Source organism: Falco peregrinus, chromosome 16, assembly GCF_023634155.1.
Source record: "Falco peregrinus isolate bFalPer1 chromosome 16, bFalPer1.pri, whole genome shotgun sequence".
Classification (NCBI taxonomy): domain Eukaryota; kingdom Metazoa; phylum Chordata; class Aves; order Falconiformes; family Falconidae; genus Falco; species Falco peregrinus.
The window spans coordinates 5,449,659-5,467,590 of record NC_073736.1 but is presented as its reverse complement, the minus strand read 5'-3'; the positions used below and the strand labels follow the sequence as shown (position 1 = coordinate 5,467,590).

Sequence of the window (17,932 nt, the reverse complement as noted above, 5' to 3'; positions counted from 1 at the left end):
CGCGGCGGGCAGGGCAGCCGCCGGAGGGCACGGCCGGGGGAGCGGCGCTGCCGGGCGGGCCCGGGGGCGGTGCTGCGGGGCCCTCGACGCCCCCGGGGCCGCTGCGAGGCGGCGCGCCGCTTCCCCGCGTTTTCCCTCCAAAACCACGCCAGGCCCCTGCGCGGCGAATCTGCCGGCCGGGCCCCGAGCCCCCACCGCGCCCCGTGCGCCGCGGGGAAAATGCGGGGCGGGGGTGGGCCGCGGCAGCGCGGGCCCTGCGGGGCGGGACGGAGCGGCCTGGCGCGGGACGGCGGCCCGGGGGCACCGGGAGCCGGTGGCGAATCTGCCGGCAGCGGCGCAGCCCGCTCTGCCGCTCAGAGCAGCTTGAGCGTGTGGGGCGTCCTCGCCCCTCTCCCCTCCCCGCGGGGAGAGTGGGCAGGGTCTGCACGCCGTGATGGTTCGAACTAGCCAATGGGGCGCGGCGATCCGCCCGCCGCGGCCAATGAGCGGGGGAGGAGGTGGTGCCAGCGGGGTAGGCTGCACCGCCCCCCGCTCGCATCCTCTCGGCGGTGCGAACGCGACCATTTTGCGGGGGGGATCGGCGAGCGGCGGCGACCGCGGCGGCGGTGGAGCGGTGACCGGGGGCGGGGGGGCCGCGCAGCCCTCGCAGAGGAGCGGGTGTCTCCCGCGGCGGGGCGCGGGCCGGCGGCGGCAGCGCCTGAGGGGGAAGAGGCGGCTCCGGAGGCGCGGCCTGAGGCGCTGGGCCCAGGGCTCCCGCTCGCTCCGGGGAGGGGACGGGCGACGCCGAGCCCGCACCAGGCGACCGTTTTTTTTCCTCCTTCCCCTCAGCGCTGGGCGGCGTCCCCCGGGCCGGGCCCGAACCGCCGGGGAAAATGTCCAGGCCTGTCAGGTGAGTCCTTGGTGGAGCGCGGAGGCCCCGCTCCCGCCTCTCCTCCCACCCGCGGCGCCAGCGCTGCCTCCCTCCCTCCCTCCCTCCCTCCTCACGGGCCCGGCCCCCGGCGGCGGGCCGGCGGCGTAGGCCCTCCCGCCCCTGCAGGCCTCGCCGCAGGCCGTGCTCGGGGAAGGGGCAGCCCGTGGCGAAGCGGGCCGGGCCCCAGCGGGGCGGGGAGGCCGGTGCCCCCTCGGGGGAGGGCAGGCGTGCGGCGGGGCTCCCGCAGGGCGAGGGGCGGCTGCGTGGCCTGGGGCGGCGAGCGTGCGCGGCGGAGGGGGCAGGGAGGCTGCGCGGATGCAGCATGGGCCGCTCGCTCTTGTATTTCCCCTTTTTCCTCACAACTTTATATATATATATATATTATTCTTTTTTTATTATTATTGCTGATTCGCTGGCCGGGCGGTGAGCGTGGCCCTGGGCTGGCCGGGGGTGCAGGGAGGCGGCGGCGCGTTTCGCTGCGCCCTTACGGGGGTGCGAGGGGGGTGCGAGGCGGAGGCCTCGATGGAGGCCGCGTCCCGCGTCCCACATTTTCTAACGGGAAGAGTGAACCTTAGTGACCCACTTCGTGCGGAGACAGGCGGTGTGCGCCAGCAGGCCTCTGTCGCAGCCCCCTGCACCCCCTTCCAGGGAAGAGGCGGGGGGGGGGGGGGGGGGGGGGGAACCGGGGAGGGGGGGGGGGGCAGAGCGGACCGCGCTGGTTGGGGGAGGGAGTGTGCCTGCAATACGCCGTGACCAGCGAGGGTCTGGAGGAGAGGGGCTGTGCATAGAAGTTAAACCACGTTTAGGGGAGGAGTTCGGAGGAGCCGCCCCCTCTGGTAGGAACAGCAGTGAACACACGCCCTTTCCCTCTCGCCCGGTAGCGTGACTGCTTCTCCCGGGTCGGTTTCCTCCCGGTGTTTCCCCCTCCCCACCCGAGAAGGCCTATTTTAGATCGTGGAGAGGAGGAAACCGAGGGCCGTTTAGCTAAACGGGCTGTCTTCTCCCCACCAGTGAAGGAGGTAGGTCGGGGTGTTTGTGTCTTTAGTTAAAACGGCGCTGAAGCATGGAGTTGCAGGGTAATCTTAACCGCGTTGCTGAATCGCGGTAACTTTGGAAACCTACGGTGTAGAGAACTTGCCATGTGTCTGAAAGTTTACTGGGGGGCAGGAATGTATTCTTCTTTACTTTTCTTTGGAAAGTACTCGGAGAGCGAACTTGTAGTTTAAGTTGTCTTTATAGAAAAGATAAGAGGTTGCATAAGGTCTTCGTTGAATGCTCTGATTTTTTTTTCGTTCTCAAGATACTTTTAAGTAACTGGTTGTACTTGTGTTCCATGGAAGCCTGATCTGGGATGTGGATCCTAGGTATTTTGGATCTTTTGGAGTAATAAACACAAAATCAGTTGCAGCTGTAAAACTTGACAGGTGTACATTTATAGGTTATAGTCTTGATATTTAAGTAATATCTCTAATATGCTTATTAACCTCTAATATGAGGTTAAAAAATGGAAGCTAGGACTGCTTGCTAAGTAGGTGAGTTTGGCACAGTGATTTGTGAAACAATTGGGGGGTTTATAGCTCTTCCTTAGATCAATAGTGTATACCTGCATGCAGAGGTAAGGGCAGATTAAGCTTAAAGTTCCAGCCTTAGGGAATTGTTTCATGTCAAAAAGGTGGATTAATGGGACTGCTCTGAAGCATCTGTCTTTGGCCTTTTGCAAGGCAGGATGTTGGACTAGTGGTCTGATCTTGAATGACAGTGCCTGTGTTCTGAAATACAGTGGTGATGTGACTTTGCTGCTCAGGGTGACATTTCAGTGTACATTCTGCTGGTGATTTACTTGCCGGCACTGGGCTCTTGCTACAGGTAAGGGAAGTTTCGTATCTTTAGAAGTATAGCTTCTAAGGTTTCTGTATTAAATAACTTCATAAGCGACAGTTTCTAAAAAATAATAATTTCAAAATAAGATATATATATATATATCTCCACAATCTGCACTGTTGTGAAAGATCTGACTTGTTTTACCCTCAGTTGACAGGCACTGGGCTACAGGAAATCAGGTGCCAAAGTCCAGCAGGCTGTTAGTAGCAGAAAACTTTTTGGCTTGTGTCAGGAATAGATCTAGCAATGCGCTGTTTAGCTGTATTTAATAGCCTTTCAGGAGGTAAAAATGAAAATATTCAGTGGCTAATACATTATATTGCTCTACTGGGTAGTAACTGGAGAACTCTTCTAATGGATTTAAACCTAAAACTTTTTAAATTGTATTTTTTGTCCTAGTTATCTCAGCATATTGTTGGTAATACGGAAGTCTGGTGGAAGGTTCCTCATCAGAATAAGATTTAGTGTTGGAAAGGTTTTCCTTTATTCAGAGGTCTTTGAATTGATGTATTACGTCTGCTAGTCTAGTGAATATGTGCACACCTGAAACAATGAACTTAATAAAATCCATCATATATCCCCAGTTTCTACTCCAGTTCTTGGTGGAAGACTGCCTTAAGTCTGAGTCTGGTTGTTAAAGTCCGTTTCTTAAAATTGTTAAATAGTAGTGATAAAGTCCCGGTATTTACAGGCTTCATGTGTCTGGCACTTAGAGCCAAGTACTTTCTACACAATTAAAGTTCTCCTGCGTGGATAATGATGGTATCTGCACTATTGTTAGAAAACAGCAAGAAGTAAAAAGTAAGGGTACTTACAGTTACAGAGCCTCTGCATCTTGTGGCTAACTCTTCTGAAGTACTGCAAAGAACATTTGGAACTGGTGGCTACATTATTACAGCCCATCTATACTTGGATACAAATGAAGTAAAACATTCTGAGCCACTATTTTTGTATACAGCATCAATTAATATGCTTTAATTAAGAATTTTTACTTTAAATTTGATGGAGCTTGCTTCTGCTTTTCCTTGCTGGTCACTTTCACTTGCTGGTACTCCTCTCCTGCAGGCATTGCAAAATGAAACAGTGTGAGCAAGTATGGAAATCACAGGGTGGTTTTGTTTGTTCATTTTAAGATTAAAGCCAGTTAGAATTGATCTATCTCAGTGCTTCAAGGCTTTATGTACTTAATTTTGCTTTATTAGTAACTCTTGAATCCCAGTCTTGCATTGGCACAATGGTGGAAGGGTGGTCCTTTGAAATTTTACTCGCAGGGAAAATATTTATCTATTAAATTTAACTTGTCTTGTTGCCAGTGTTGTACCTGGACAATGTAAAATACAAGTATTGTCATGCTAGAAAACTTCCATGGGGTAGCGGGAAAGCAACACTTCCTTGGGGACTGGCGTTTAACTTGAGTAATAATGTGTGGTAGTGTCCAGGGATAAGCTATAGGCGCTTTCCAGATAAGTAAAAAGATGTGATCCTTGCTCTGAAAGCTTCCAGTCTAAAGAGAAACAGAGAGCAAGGCAGAGGTACAAAAAAAAAAAAAAAAAAAATCAAAATACCAGGAACAATACAGGTTGCAGAATTGATTTGTGTGTGTGTGGTTTTTTGGGTTTGTTTTCCCCCTCCTCCCTCACCCCCTGCTCTGCATCAGAACATTGCTGTATTTTAAAATCTTCTCAATTGTGGTTAGGTTCAAATGGAGGATGGGCACAAGACTGCTTAAACTGTTGCTGCATAAATAATTTAATTACTTTATGGAGTTTCAAGTCATGTGTATCCCTAAAAATTCTGCAGATACCATGAGCAGTGCCTAGTCTTACAGACGTTTGGAGTTACACCAAGTCCAGACCCAAACAATGACCTCTGTAATTGGGAACCTCTAGTCGGTGAGTCTTGTCTGAGTACAGTTGTGCCAATTTTTAAATAGACTAACACCATAGTGACGTGTTTTAGGTACATAACTGTCACTAGTTTTCGATGTTTCAACTCTCATGCGTAATTGTAAGTGAATGTTCATTTAAGGCCTAAATCTAGCACTGCATATTTTGTTCTGCACAACTTTGAAAATACCTCTAAGGAATATATCCTATCTATATCTATTTTTTCTTACCTATGTATAAAAAAGGCAGCAAAGGGGTGCTTTTAATGACAAAACTTACTGATAATATGCTGACCTCAAAGTGGGACAACTTTATCAACCGGAATGAGAACCAGAAAGTGAAAATGACCACTCTTGTCTATGCCAGGCTCGCACTGAGCCTTTACAGTGATGAAGGGTCCATAACTTACTTCATAGATGCTTAGCTTGATGGTTATATTGGTTAAATGCTGTAGTTAAAATAATAATAATAATAATTATAAAAAATCTCAGTAACCATTTAATGTCATTCATTTTACTTGCCATGTTGAGTAAGAGTTGTGTAAGGTTGATACTTCTACTGATAACCATTTGACCTAAACACTCCTCTTCAGTGCACGATGAGATCAGTTACTAGCTTTTTGAAGACTCTGTCTAGCATTGCTTTTCAGAAGTACATGTATATTTTTTAAACACGGTCTTTACCTGTGGATTTTAATGCCTGTGGAAATATCTGGGGATCTAAGCATTCCCATTTTAAAAAAACAAAAGCTTTCTAACTGATTGTTAGTTTGTATTCTGACATGCTGACTTAAAGACTGAAGGTTTAGGGACCTCACTAGCTGACGATGGGGTATCACTATGCAGTCCTGATTCGGTTGTATAGGCGTTAAGCAATCCTTTTACATCATTAACATGCTTTTCGTCATTTCAAAATTTCAGTTTGGTAGGCTCCAAGTATGGCTTGTAGGAATTACTGTGCATTTCTGATTTCTTATTAAATTACTTGAGCATTACTTTGCTAAGTAAATGCTTCTGATGTAACATGTTGATGACTTAATAGATGAGTTATTCTTTATTGCAGAAGGACTGACAGCTGTTATTAAAACTTAAGCTGTCGGGACTTCTCTATATACCTTTCCTCCCCCAGTCCCTTCTCACATGCACGCTTTAAATGTTAAGCTGAATTAACAAGTAAGTTACCTTAAAATTTCAGTGCCTGTTTTAAACCAGATTGAACAATATCCATCCCGGATGTCTACTGGACTGTCTTTATGCTCAGTCTAAATGAATTTAACAAATAGTTTTGTTTTTTATGGCTGGCTGCTTGCCTTAACATTTAGGTTTTGCTAGTGGCTAAGAGAGACTTTTCATTGACAAAACCAGCAACATTTTTTTTTCCTGGCTTTTAACTCCAGCAAACTTAACTCCTGTGTTTTTATCACCTTGGTGTGATGAAAGATGCAGTCTCTCTTTACAGATTCGTAGTTATTAAGCATTGCCCATCATTGCTGTTGACAGTTTTAAAGAAAAACCTAAGTTGATCTACATGGGGTGAAAGACAAGAGTGGAGTGAGGAGAATGGCAGATGCAAGAGCAGTTTGTTTCATGTTTCTGCCTCTGTGAGCTTCTCTGGTTCTGTTGGGAAGACTTGCAAGTTTCTATCTTTAGTAATACCAGTATAGCTATTCCTTCTTTCCTCCACCCTTCTCCTTGCCCTGCAAAACAAGATAAAGCAAGCCAAACAGCCTTCTCTCTTTTTTCTGCTGCCATAGTGTTGGTTTTGTTTGCTTGGGGTTTTTTAATACAAGTGTCACTGCTCCTGCTCATCAGGTAATGAGAGCCTCGCATGGTTTACTTTCTAGCTGAAAACACAGTGCTTAGGAAGAGGAAGGGTGTTTTCCATAGGGACAATGTATGTCTTTAATGTTTTACCGGACTCTTGTTACATTTTCAGTACCTGATCTAGTACGGGTCTGACTGAAATGAGCAAGATGAAGCTGTGTATGACCAACTTGCTACAATGTGGTAATACTGCAATTTCCACCTTGTTTGAGAAGTGATGTCAGAAACCATTGTTTTACAAAGCTGCTAGAACAAAATATCTGGCAGTTCTACTTCCCCCTCCCCCCCCGCCTCCTTCTTTACGCTTTTAGATGAAAAAAACCTAATACCTGATCCTTACACTGAATCAGACATCTTACTTAGTAACTTTATGGTTCTTAACATGCTTACCAGAATAAATTCAGTCTTTTCGCATGTGAGATGGCTCAGGAGGCAATCTTCAGGAAGGCTGCCTGTTGGAATAGAAATTTGAGGCCCTGGATGGTATGCCATAACAAGCTTGCCAGTAGCTGTATTCCTAAATCAGTATTTTACCATATTCGGGCTGTGGGTGAGTGAGCAGTGCTCTCTGTAGCACATTGCTGTTGTACTTTGCTCCACTCACGCCTGCTCTGAAGCTTGGATGGTATTCAACCTGTAGAAATCTAATGACTGGTCTAGCCTTCCTTTTGTTTGCTTGTTTGTTTTGGGGGGTTTTGGTTTTTTGAGGGGTTGGTGGGGGTTTTTTGTTTTGTTTTTAAGAGGCTTGGCCTAGGGTTGGATGAAAAACAATTATATTCCTTCGTCTTTTGAAGGCTACTGCTGTAAGCCATGAACAGAAGTACTTGTACAGGAGGGCAACTTATAATTGATTTCGAATGGATCGACAGCCAGAACAAAACGATGGCTTTTGGGGTGTCTTTCAGCTAAGGGGTCTTACCAGCAATGCATGATGTTAATCACAAATGCAGTTTGGTTATGGGAACAGAATGTGGAATTCAACAGTTGGTGCTCTGCGGTGCGGGACAGGGGAAGGGCTTTGTGGTTCCTGTGCTGGATGGAGCTTGTGTTGGCTTCTCTTTGCAGGTCCTGAAGGCTGTGATGCTGGGTAGGTCACTTAACCTACTGCTTGACTGACTTTTTTAGCTGTGGAGGTGAGATCACGTGCTGATTACTGCAGAATCAGATTAATCATTGGCTTTGGGTCAGAGGGATTGTAAAAAGTATGTGCGGAGGGGTGTCTGAATCTCTGGCGCCTTTTTCATCTGTGCCACCTCCTCCTATTGCACGTCAGCTGTAAGAGGTGGATGTTTGGAGTCTGAGGCGTTACCAGCTAGAACTCGAGTATCATTCAGTTGCGTAGCTCTCTTGGTTCCCTTGAGTAGCTGTATTACAGGGCAGTTATGTCTTGTCAGTAAAGTAGGTGGGACAGGTGCTGAGAAAACAGCCAACGATTACTGACATCTCAGTTTTTAGGTTTCAGAAGTTAGAGAAATGGTTCTAATTTTGTTGGCAAGTGAGGTATTGGTTTCAGTAATAGCTGCTTGTGTAGTTAACTAATTTTGTCCAGAATTGACCATCACATTTTCACTGTTAATGATAGATACCTTGTTGCCTGTGCTAGTTTCAGTTTGGTTAGGGAGCAGAGAAGGTGCTGATGAGGTAAAGAAAGTATTGGTCTGTGCTTATTCACTAGCCAAAAATGCAAGTTGGGTGCAATTCCTATCTTCTTTCCTTGCTGAGCCTAGTGATAATTAAGCATTGTAACAGCTCTCTTACATCTTGTTAGGGCATCAGTGTAACTAATTGAGAAAGCTCCTAGAAGTCCCCAGTGAAAACTTAAAATACTTTAGAAACAGGGATCACATGGGAAAACAGAAATCTCGAGGAGAAGGTAAGAGAGCAGGCATGATTATATTGAGCTGTGAGAAGCAGAAATTAAAAGAAGAGCAGTTCAGACATGTTTATCTAATTAATGATAAGACTGTGTACTTGTTTTATACCTAGAATCCTAGTCTTAAATATCATAGATTTGAGACAGGGAGTTAGGGGGAGCTGTGGCTTAAACTTCAGGCTGATGTGTTCTTTAAATGTGTCTTTAATCTTGGGGTAAAGACATCGCTTTAAAATAGTGTTTTCACTGGTATAGTGGTATACGATGATACATGTATATTTTTAATAATGAAATAACTGCATAGCATAGGTTAAGATGGCTCTTCCTGGCTGCAGTCACGAGCCATAAGAGAGTGCTTCTTACCAGAAAGCACTTTCAAATTCAGAGAATATTCTAATACCTCCTTAGGAAAATGCTAGAATATACTGTGTGTACTAATTTCTGACTTCAAAGGTATAGTTGGCTTATTTGTAAGAGTTTTCATGGGATGTTTTTGGGCTACATATCCTGCACTGGAAGAAGGATATGGCACTTTCTTGTAACTTGAAGAAACCTTTTTGTATCTCTGAGATTATTAATTGCTAATTATTGTATTCCTCCCGGCTTTTTAACAGGAACAGGAAGGTGGTCGATTACTCCCAGTTTCAGGAATCAGATGATGCTGGTAAATGACTTTTTTCTCAACAATATAATATTCTTGGGCTAGAGCAGTTCATTTATTGCTTCACATGTTAGTTGTTTTGCTTCTAGTTACATCTTTAACTTAAATTCTAAGGAGTTTCTGCTCTTCACAGCCTGAACTGTTAATAAGTATTTGAAAATATAATGATGCTCATATGTTTTGTATTAAACAAACAATGGTGATAGAAATCTTATTATTTAATGCTTGTATTGTTGTAGTGCCTTGAGGCTGTTGGCAGCAACTGTCTTCTTCCTTGGTCTATGTTATGTTCTGTGGCAGAATCTCCCTGATGCCACTTTTTTTCTACAGTAAAACACGTTTTCAATTTATTTTAGTGGACTCTACTTACTAATCCCATAATGTCAGGCATTTTTGTGAATTGCATCTAAAAAAATATGTTTATGTTCTGTGTGAATTAACAAAGTTTTCTGGAAACCATATGGAATATGTTTTGTGGTTTTAGAAAATAGACATACCGCTACTGTTTGCAAAATGAGGTTGCACTGATCAATAATGGAAAACAATTACATGTAGTTCTTAATTGCAGTCCTGTTACTTATATCGTATAAGGTGTTGTGTAATAGTTGTAAAAAGTTACTTTGTAAGCTACTATATAATGATGTACTTTTTCCTATTGTAGGATAGTAAATAGTTTTTGCTGTTACAAGCATGTAGAAATATGTATGGATATTAACTTTTAATAGGTTTACAAAATAACTCTGTTCGTGACTAGCTGTAAAATGAGCTACTCTGTCCTTTTGTGAGGCTTTTTATATGTTTCCTAATACTCCTGTGTCAGACTTGATTGTACGCAGCATTTTTATTGTGCTGTTGGCAGAAGAAAAGGTAAATCACTAGTTTAAGACAGGACTTTGCTTCTATAAAGTTTTGTTTGAAGCTTTGTGGTCTGTTTTTTTTTTTTTTTTTTTGAAGGGCTTCTTTTTGATGTGCATGAAATGGTCAGTTTAAGTTATAGCTGAGGAAGTCAGTTTGCTGGGAACTAGGAGTTTGATTCAAAACCATTTTGTACTGTCCCGTCCAGATGAAGATTATGGAAGAGATTCAGGCCCCCCATCCAAGAAAATCCGTTCGTCTCCCCGGGAGGCTAAAAATAAGAGGCGATCTGGGAAGAATTCTCAGGAGGACAGGTAAAAGAAGCACTTAATCTGTTACGAACGTATCTCCAAACCTTGTTCTTTATGTGGGGAGCAGTATCTTCTAAGAGGAACGATTGTAAGTGGAATTCAAGGCCTGCAGTGTAAGAAGATACAGAGCTCTCAATCACAGAGCTTGCATAACCAGCTTGGACATTGAGGTGGTTCTTTCTTATCTGAGTAGACACAGAAATAATGTGTAAAGTACTTATTAGCACTTTGTCATTAAAACAGTTTCCCAGAGCTAGATAGGTGGAATAGGAAGGAGTATGATCCAAGTTACAAAAATTGGCAGCTGGCATAGTTATCCAGGTAAGTTAGCAGCAAGATGCATTTCATTTTCCATCGTTTTTTCAGTATGCTCAGAGCATTCCTGTGGTTAAAGATTAAATGGGATGGTACAGTGGCAGTTAGTAGTTAGGCTATTTGTTAGTTTTGCGGTTCTTTTATTTCTGGGTTTGTCTAATTCATCAGCAAAGTAACTGGCTTTGATAACTGAGTAGCTCCAGCAGTGGGAAAGGGCTCTCTTCTAAGTGATGCCCTACGGAATAGTGAAAGTCTTTCCTGTAGAGTGAAGGTATTTTCCTTTTTAGAATAATTATGGTCAGCAAATGGTTGCTATAAGACTATTAAGCCAATTAACTGCTTTCATGACAGACATCAGCTTCAGGGATGGAGGTTCTGCCAGCTAGTTCTTACACTATAAGCCCAAGGTGTCTCTTTATTCTGTTGCACTGTTTGCTGGGATGTACCTAACTTATTGGCAGGTATGCTTCAGAGGCTTCCCTGTTGTGCTCCTTTTCTATAAATTGAAAGCTGAATGTAGGCATGGGAATATTTGCACGGACCACTTGCTATTGTGAACTGGGAGGGAGAGACTGTATTCACCATGGTAAATGCCTGTAACACCTGAAATCAAAGATTTAATGGGTATGACATATAAAGAAATTGGGCTAGGCAGCTCCCAAAGCAACTAAATAGTTGACCTTGATGTCCTATTAGCTTTGAGGATTTTTAAGTATGTAAGAACATTTCTATGTGTATTACAAACGTTGCAGAGGGCTGGCATGTAAAATGCACTCATACATTTCAGTGACTGAAACGCACAGTTGTCTGTATGAGACTGAAAACAGATGGGCCTGAGGGGCTGTAATGTGGCCAGTTATCTAAACTGAGTTCTTGAGAAACGTTGTGTGTCGGCTCCAACTGCCAAATTTGAAAGTAGCAGAGATTTGATCTATTGTATTTCTTGACCTTGGCAAACTCAGCAGTTCAGCTGTTCCCGAAGCACATGTTGTACATCAGTGGCCCTCGAGAGACTATTCACCATTTCTGTTTAAAACACTTGTTTACTCTCTGATTGGAGTGCATGTTCTTACATGCTGGAAGGAGAACCCTCTTTGGACAGTGGTAGTGAGTAATGATAGAGGTTTGGATAAAAACAGAACATTAGTACCTGCTTGATAGGGACACCCTCTGATGAGGGTTGAAACCGCTAGAAGGGAGCGGTGAAGCTCCATCAGAGCAGATCATCCGAGAGATTGTACACCAAATATGTGCTAGTGAAGTGCTGCACAGCAATGTACACAGAATGAAGGAGTCGGGGAAAACAATGACATAAAGACAAGTGATGGCTATAAATCTATTCAGAATTTATTCCATTTATGGACTCAGCCATGCATTAGCATGTAAAACTTCAGAATTTGAATGGAAAATGGAAGACATCTGGATTATTGGTAGGTTTCAGAGTGAAGTGCATGGTTCAGCTCAACCTTATTATTTCCTGGTTGGTTTACTTGACTCCGTGTAAGTTTGTATGTGATTCAGAGTTTGAATATTATCTTTCCAACCATGATAACTACATGTACAGCTGAGTAATTCTGAAGTATAACGTGGTAATGTCTAGAAAAAGTGCGTATTCCCAGTCTAGAGATCAGTTTGCTTTCTGAAAATTGATATTTTTCATACAGCACTGACTGAAATCAAAGTTAAAACAGCAGTCAGACCCTGTCTTCCTCTCATTTTCAGTGAGGATTCAGAAGAAAAAGATGTGAAGACTAAGAAAGATGATTCACACTCGGCAGGTAACTAACTACATTGTACAGATAGTGTATCTTCAAAATGAAGACCAGTTTGTAAGAGTTACTGGTGTAGGATTTGACATAGGAAAGAAAATACTCAGAGTAGAGAAGCATGCACTTTTCTAATACACTTATCTTAAACTGGGTGCTGCCTTTACTGCTCTTACTTCCAGCCCTGATTTGGGATAACATTTTTTTGTGTGTAATATGATGCTGCTATAGTTTGTCTTCACAGATACATATAAACATATATACATGTTAATCTCTTCCCTGTATGGGGTAACATATTTTTTTTTGGTGCAATATGATGCTGCTATAAAGCTTATCTTCACAGGTAGATAGTTGTATGTTAATCTCTTCCCTGTAGTTCTTGTCCGTATTTCAGAATGATAGAAGAAACTTCATATTTGTACCTTTTCCTTCCAGATGAAGATTTTGGCAGTGAAGATGACGACTTAGGAGCAGATGATGGCAAAGCTGACAGTGACTATGAGAGCTCTCAAAAAAGCAAAAAAGGAAAAAAGGCTAAACCAGAGAAGAATAAGAGAGCAGCCTCCAAATCCAGGAAAAGGCCTGCAGGTAAAAAAAAAGAAGTCGTTGCTAGTACGTGCAGTGGAAGATATTGCACATGATTATTGTTGGGTGACTACAGAAATGTGCTTATTGGGTTTAATGTGACCATGTTCTCCTAGTAGCTCAGTTACTCAGCGAGTGTCTTGATTAACTTTCTTGTGAATAACTCGACCTTTGTCTTGCCCACATGCTACCTCAAGACAAGTAGTTTGTATTCTGTATCTCCATTATCACTTGGTGACTTTTGCTGCAGAGGACAGTGAGGACGAGAAAGAAGACCATAAAAACGTGCGTCAGCAACGACAGGCAGCATCCAAAGCAGCTTCTAAACAACGAGAGATGCTTATGGATGATGTGGGTAGTGAGGAGGAAGAACAAGAGGATGATGAGGCACAATTCCAGGAGAGTGAGTAAATGCGACTGATTTTAACTTTTTACAATGTGACATGGGTATAGTACCACACATGAGCTTATGGGTCTGGCCAGACAGCAGAAGGAGCAGTTTGCTTTTTGACAGCAACAGTGAAGACCTAAGTTGTCCTTTTCAGTAACTTCCTTATTACTGTGTATCTTTCCAACAGATCAAACTTGGGTTTTTCATGTGTAGAATTCTTCTTTGAAGTTTCCAGCAAAGATGTATGTGTGTCTCTATAAGCAGCCCTAAAGGATTATTGTAAAGTTTGTCATGCTTTTTGCTGCTGCTTGCTATCCCATTGGTTTTTGAGGCATTGGTGCTACTTTCAGATGATGCAAAAGTACTTTATCCTTGATTGATCAAAGTAGGACCTTCTGTTTCACAAGAAGAGATGGGTTCAGCTAGTAATGAAACGCAGAAGTTCCTGAAGTTCTGAGTGCAAACGTGATTTCAGAATGGAGTAACGGTATCATTGAAAAGATCACGTAACTTCTCCCTGTCAAGAGATTCTCTTTATTTTGAGATGGGTTATGTATTAAGATGGAGCATATTTTGAGGACCTCAAAACGCTTTACTGTTTGTAACTGCTACACTAGTGCTTTATCCCTACCAGTGTAAAATCTTCTGCTATGTCAAATTTCTTTAGCACAGTAGAAGCAGATAGGTGGAATCGCATAAGGTTGGCGAGTCCTGGTTTCCTGTCTCTGCAGTTTAACTTGCAGATCTCTCAACTATATCTTCTCTTCCCTTTCTTCCCCCCCACCCCCACCCCCCCCCAAACTTAAATTTCTCTGTGCTTTCAGCAGATTCAGGAAGCGATGAAGACTTCCTCATGGAAGATGATGATGATAGTGACTATGGCAGTTCAAAAAAGAAAAACAAAAAGGTCTCCAAGAAATCCAAACCTGAGAGGAAAGAAAAGAAAATGCCGAAGCCCAGGCTAAAGGCCACAGGTGAGTCTATGCAAAGAAAGTTACATGGTTTGCTTTAGGGGTTAGTATTTTTTTTTTCTCCTACAGAAGACTCGATAGAAATCTAGGGGTCGGTAGGCATTCACATGTAATGGTGAAGGGCTGATTCATGTATCGTCGTGATTCATGCCACGATTTAAGGCAGCACTATGAAATAATAAGGTGGCTTTAATTCTTAAATAAGAAATTGAGTTGGTATCTATGTCTCGTTGGCAAAAATTGCCTAGATTGCAAAACTTTCCCTATTGAGATGCTGCAGTCTTGAATTTCTGTGTATCGTAGCCAAATAATACAGTTTGTGGACTTTGATGTTTTCAGGGTGGAGGAAGGTGGAGAAATCTGAACCAAAGGAAAATTTGATTTCTGCAGGAAGTCTATAATCATAATAGCAACGTATGTACTGGTTTGACAGGAGGCTAGTTACATTCATTTATGATGTCATATCCAGTAATTTGTTAGGACTTGCAATTAAGTAGCTTTTAAATCTTGTTAGTTAACTTTTCAGTTCAGCTTTACTAATATGCAGTGCCAAACCCACTGTGTGTGGGGTATGGACAAAACAAAATGAAAGCTGCTACCAAAGTGTCTTGTAAATCCTGTTTATATAAAGTCATGTGATGTTTTAGTCTTTGTTGCTGATCATAACTTTTATAAGCTTTTTCTTTTTTTCAGTGACCCCCAGTCCAGTGAAAGGCAAAGGGAAGGCAGGCCGCCCCACAGCTTCCAAGGCAACAAAAGAAAAGACCCCATCCCCCAAAGAAGAGGATGAAGAGCCTGAAAGTCCCCCAGAAAAGAAAAAATCAGCCAGCCCTCCACCAGAGAAGTCAGGGGATGAGGGATCTGAAGATGAAGCACCCTCTGGTGAAGATTAAATGGCAGTTGAGGAAATCTTTGTTTAAAAAAAAAAAAAGAAAAAAAAGAAAAAGGAAAAGAAAACATACTTAGGGGTAGAACACGGTTTTGGCTGTGGCTTGACTCATGGGCTTTGAATGCTGTCTTTACTTTCAGCTGTTTAATACAGTGTATCCTTTTTTTAATAAGAGGAAACCCTTATACAGTAATATTTTGAAGTCAATGTTCTCTGTTGGCCATTCCGTTCTCCCTCCCCCACCAAATCTGAAAGCCATTTGAGACAAATTAACAGACCATTTAAATATATATTTTTTTCAAGGGATACTGCAGTTGTGAAGCAATAAGGTTTGAGACTGATACGTGGAAACCATACTTACAAATCGTTAAGTAGAATAGATTTCCCAGTGCTGGTAAGAGTTCCTTAAAACTATTCTGTATTTGATTATGTGAAAAAAATGAACCTATGCTTTAACAGACTTCTGTTGATACAAGTTCACTCTCAGAAAAAATGTAGTTGATACGAATTCCAGTTGAGGAAGAGGAAACATGGGGAGGAAACCTGTGTTTCTTGGATTCAGGCACGTTTTTCATGGAAAGCAATCAAGAGACTTGTAGATGGTCCACTGTCTTTTATTTAGAAAAGACCCTCCAATTAGGATGCGAGATCTTTTGTCTTTACTGGATAGAATACTGTTCTGCTTTAGGCAAATTGCAGCTCATCCTGTACAACTCAGATACACAACCTACAAGCTTCTCACATCCATTAACCCTATTTTATTTCTTCCAAGGTTGACTGTAGATGGTCAGAATAGGGAAGAGAAATCAAAAACAATTTTTAAAACTCTGGTTTCCATTTGATATTATGGAAGATGTCCCAAGGAAAAAAAAAAAAATCAATGGGTAGCATCAAACTAAATTCTTTAGCTTTTGGGGCGAGGGATGTCCTTTTATAAATGTGAAGCAAAGGATTCCTGTAATGCTCTGGTCAGTCTCGGATCCCATGAGTCACGCTTAAGTGTTTCTCTTCTCTCCCTCCATCTGTCCTCAGAAAGGCTATGTAGTCATACCTCTCAGCCTCTCCAGCTACAGTGTTGGACAGCAGACTTCCATCGATAGTGATCATCGCCACGATACCACTTCCATTTCTTCATCCTTCCATCCTACAGCGTGGGAGGCTTTTGCTCCCCCATCGACATGTCTGCTTCTGACTGTTGGTCATCATTCTGCTCCCTAAGCCTGAGAAGTGCTGAATAGGGACAGTATTAAAGGATGAAGCTGGGAGGAAGGGGAGTTTGGAAGCAGTGTAGCAGGGCTATCATTTTATTAAAAAAAGCAGGATGTCTCTTGAAATGCAAGACACTTGAGATGTGTGTGGTGGCATTTTAATGTGTTTTTATGAAAGCAGCCATATCCTTTTTTTTTTAACTTCAATTAAACTTCACAAGCCTTGGTTATCAAACCCTAATATAGAGGTTGCTGCCATGTTTGTTGGTGGAAATACTGAAAACTGGACCTGCTGTTTTTCTTTTTTTTTTTTTCTTAAACCCTTTGTGCTTTCTGTATGTTGCTCACAGTTATCTTATAGCTGACAAGCTTTGCATCTTTTTTTTTTTTTTTTTTTTTTTTTTTTGTCACAGAACTACACATTTTGTAACCAGCCTCTTGAAGGTAACATAAGGCAGCTAATTAGTTGAATTTCTGGTGCACATACTACCAGATTTTTAATCCTCTTTGGATTTTAGAGAGCTTTTAGGTGTGATACACTAATATGACCAGAGGAAGGACACTTGGCTGAATGGCGTAGGGAGCCTGAAGATGTTGAGCACAGTGTGGAACCTAAAATGTGGAACGGAATATTAATATAACAGCCGAGTGATTGTCTTGTGTGATTCATAGCCATGAATTTTATTGAGGCTGGTAAATTACTTTACCTTGGCTTATAATAAGTTCTCTTAACATTCTTTACTATAATGAAACTACTGTTGCCGTTACAATAAAGATGATCGGTGTTTCCATTGTAAATCTTTTTTTTTTTTTTTTTAAGTGGTTTAATTTTGCAGAACAGCTTAAGGCTGGAGTCAAGTGTCAGTCTTGGAAAAAGAAACCAATGTAATCCCCTCTCCTCTCCCACACCTCTTCTCACCTTCCAGATTTCTGGGAGAGCAGAGTCTCTTGCATTCCCTCCACTCCTAGTCCAGTGCTTCTTAGGTAATATGGGAAAATAAATGGCCGAATTTTAGAAAAAACATTTGCATTAAATTTGGGGATAGCATACACTTTTGTGAATGTCTGGTCCACACAGTTCCCCTTCAGTCCAGATTGTGTTTCAAGCTATTGTCTGTTGGGTTCTTACGGTTTTTTTGGTATCACAAGTACAAGGATTACTTAAACATAGAATACCTCTAGCTGATCTGGTCAGACAGCTGTTTCTTTACCCGCTAGACGAGATTTTTTTCCTGAAGAGTGTATTTTGTAAGTTCCACTTAAAATATATTCTTTGGGTTTTTTCTAACACAGTTAACTAAAGTTAAGGCTGTGAAAAGTATGTTTCTGTTGTTCTCAGTTCAGGTTTTGGACTGAATTATTTTATGCCTGGCAATTTTGGCCCTTTATCTTACAGAACTGTTCTGCTTTCTCATACGTTCATCTCTCATGGCTGTTACAGGCTGCATGATACTTATCTTTGAGTTTGTCACAACCCAAACACTATGTAAATCCTGTACTGCTACTGGGATTTTGTAACTTTTTCTGTATCTTACTGTTTTGCTGATTTGTGCAAACACTAAGCCCTAACAGTCTCTTGGTTACTCTGTTAGAAATACAGCAGTTTA

The 17,932-nt window shown here is 42.5% G+C and overlaps 1 protein-coding gene and 1 long non-coding RNA gene across 3 annotated transcripts; both read left to right on the top strand.

The window, feature by feature from the left end:
* Positions 1-550: 550 nt before the first annotated feature.
* On the top strand, positions 551-17,123 carry NUCKS1 (nuclear casein kinase and cyclin dependent kinase substrate 1). Of its 2 annotated transcripts, none has more exons than XM_055819659.1 (8): positions 551-889; positions 8,988-9,037; positions 10,098-10,203; positions 12,238-12,293; positions 12,717-12,869; positions 13,117-13,269; positions 14,085-14,231; positions 14,922-17,123. In XM_055819659.1, the coding sequence occupies exons 1-8, from the start codon at positions 873-875 to the stop codon at positions 15,119-15,121; spliced, it is 882 nt and encodes a 293-aa protein (XP_055675634.1). In that variant the 5' UTR covers positions 551-872; the 3' UTR covers positions 15,122-17,123. The 2 variants fall into 2 exon arrangements, with proteins under 2 accessions (XP_055675634.1, XP_055675633.1); XM_055819658.1 differs by having other exon boundaries at positions 656-889; positions 14,082-14,231.
* On the top strand, positions 1,620-7,559 carry LOC129785751 (uncharacterized). The gene is made up of 3 exons (XR_008749950.1): positions 1,620-2,776; positions 4,592-4,683; positions 6,613-7,559. It is a non-coding gene; the product is annotated as an uncharacterized LOC129785751 (long non-coding RNA).
* Positions 17,124-17,932: the final 809 nt, after the last annotated feature.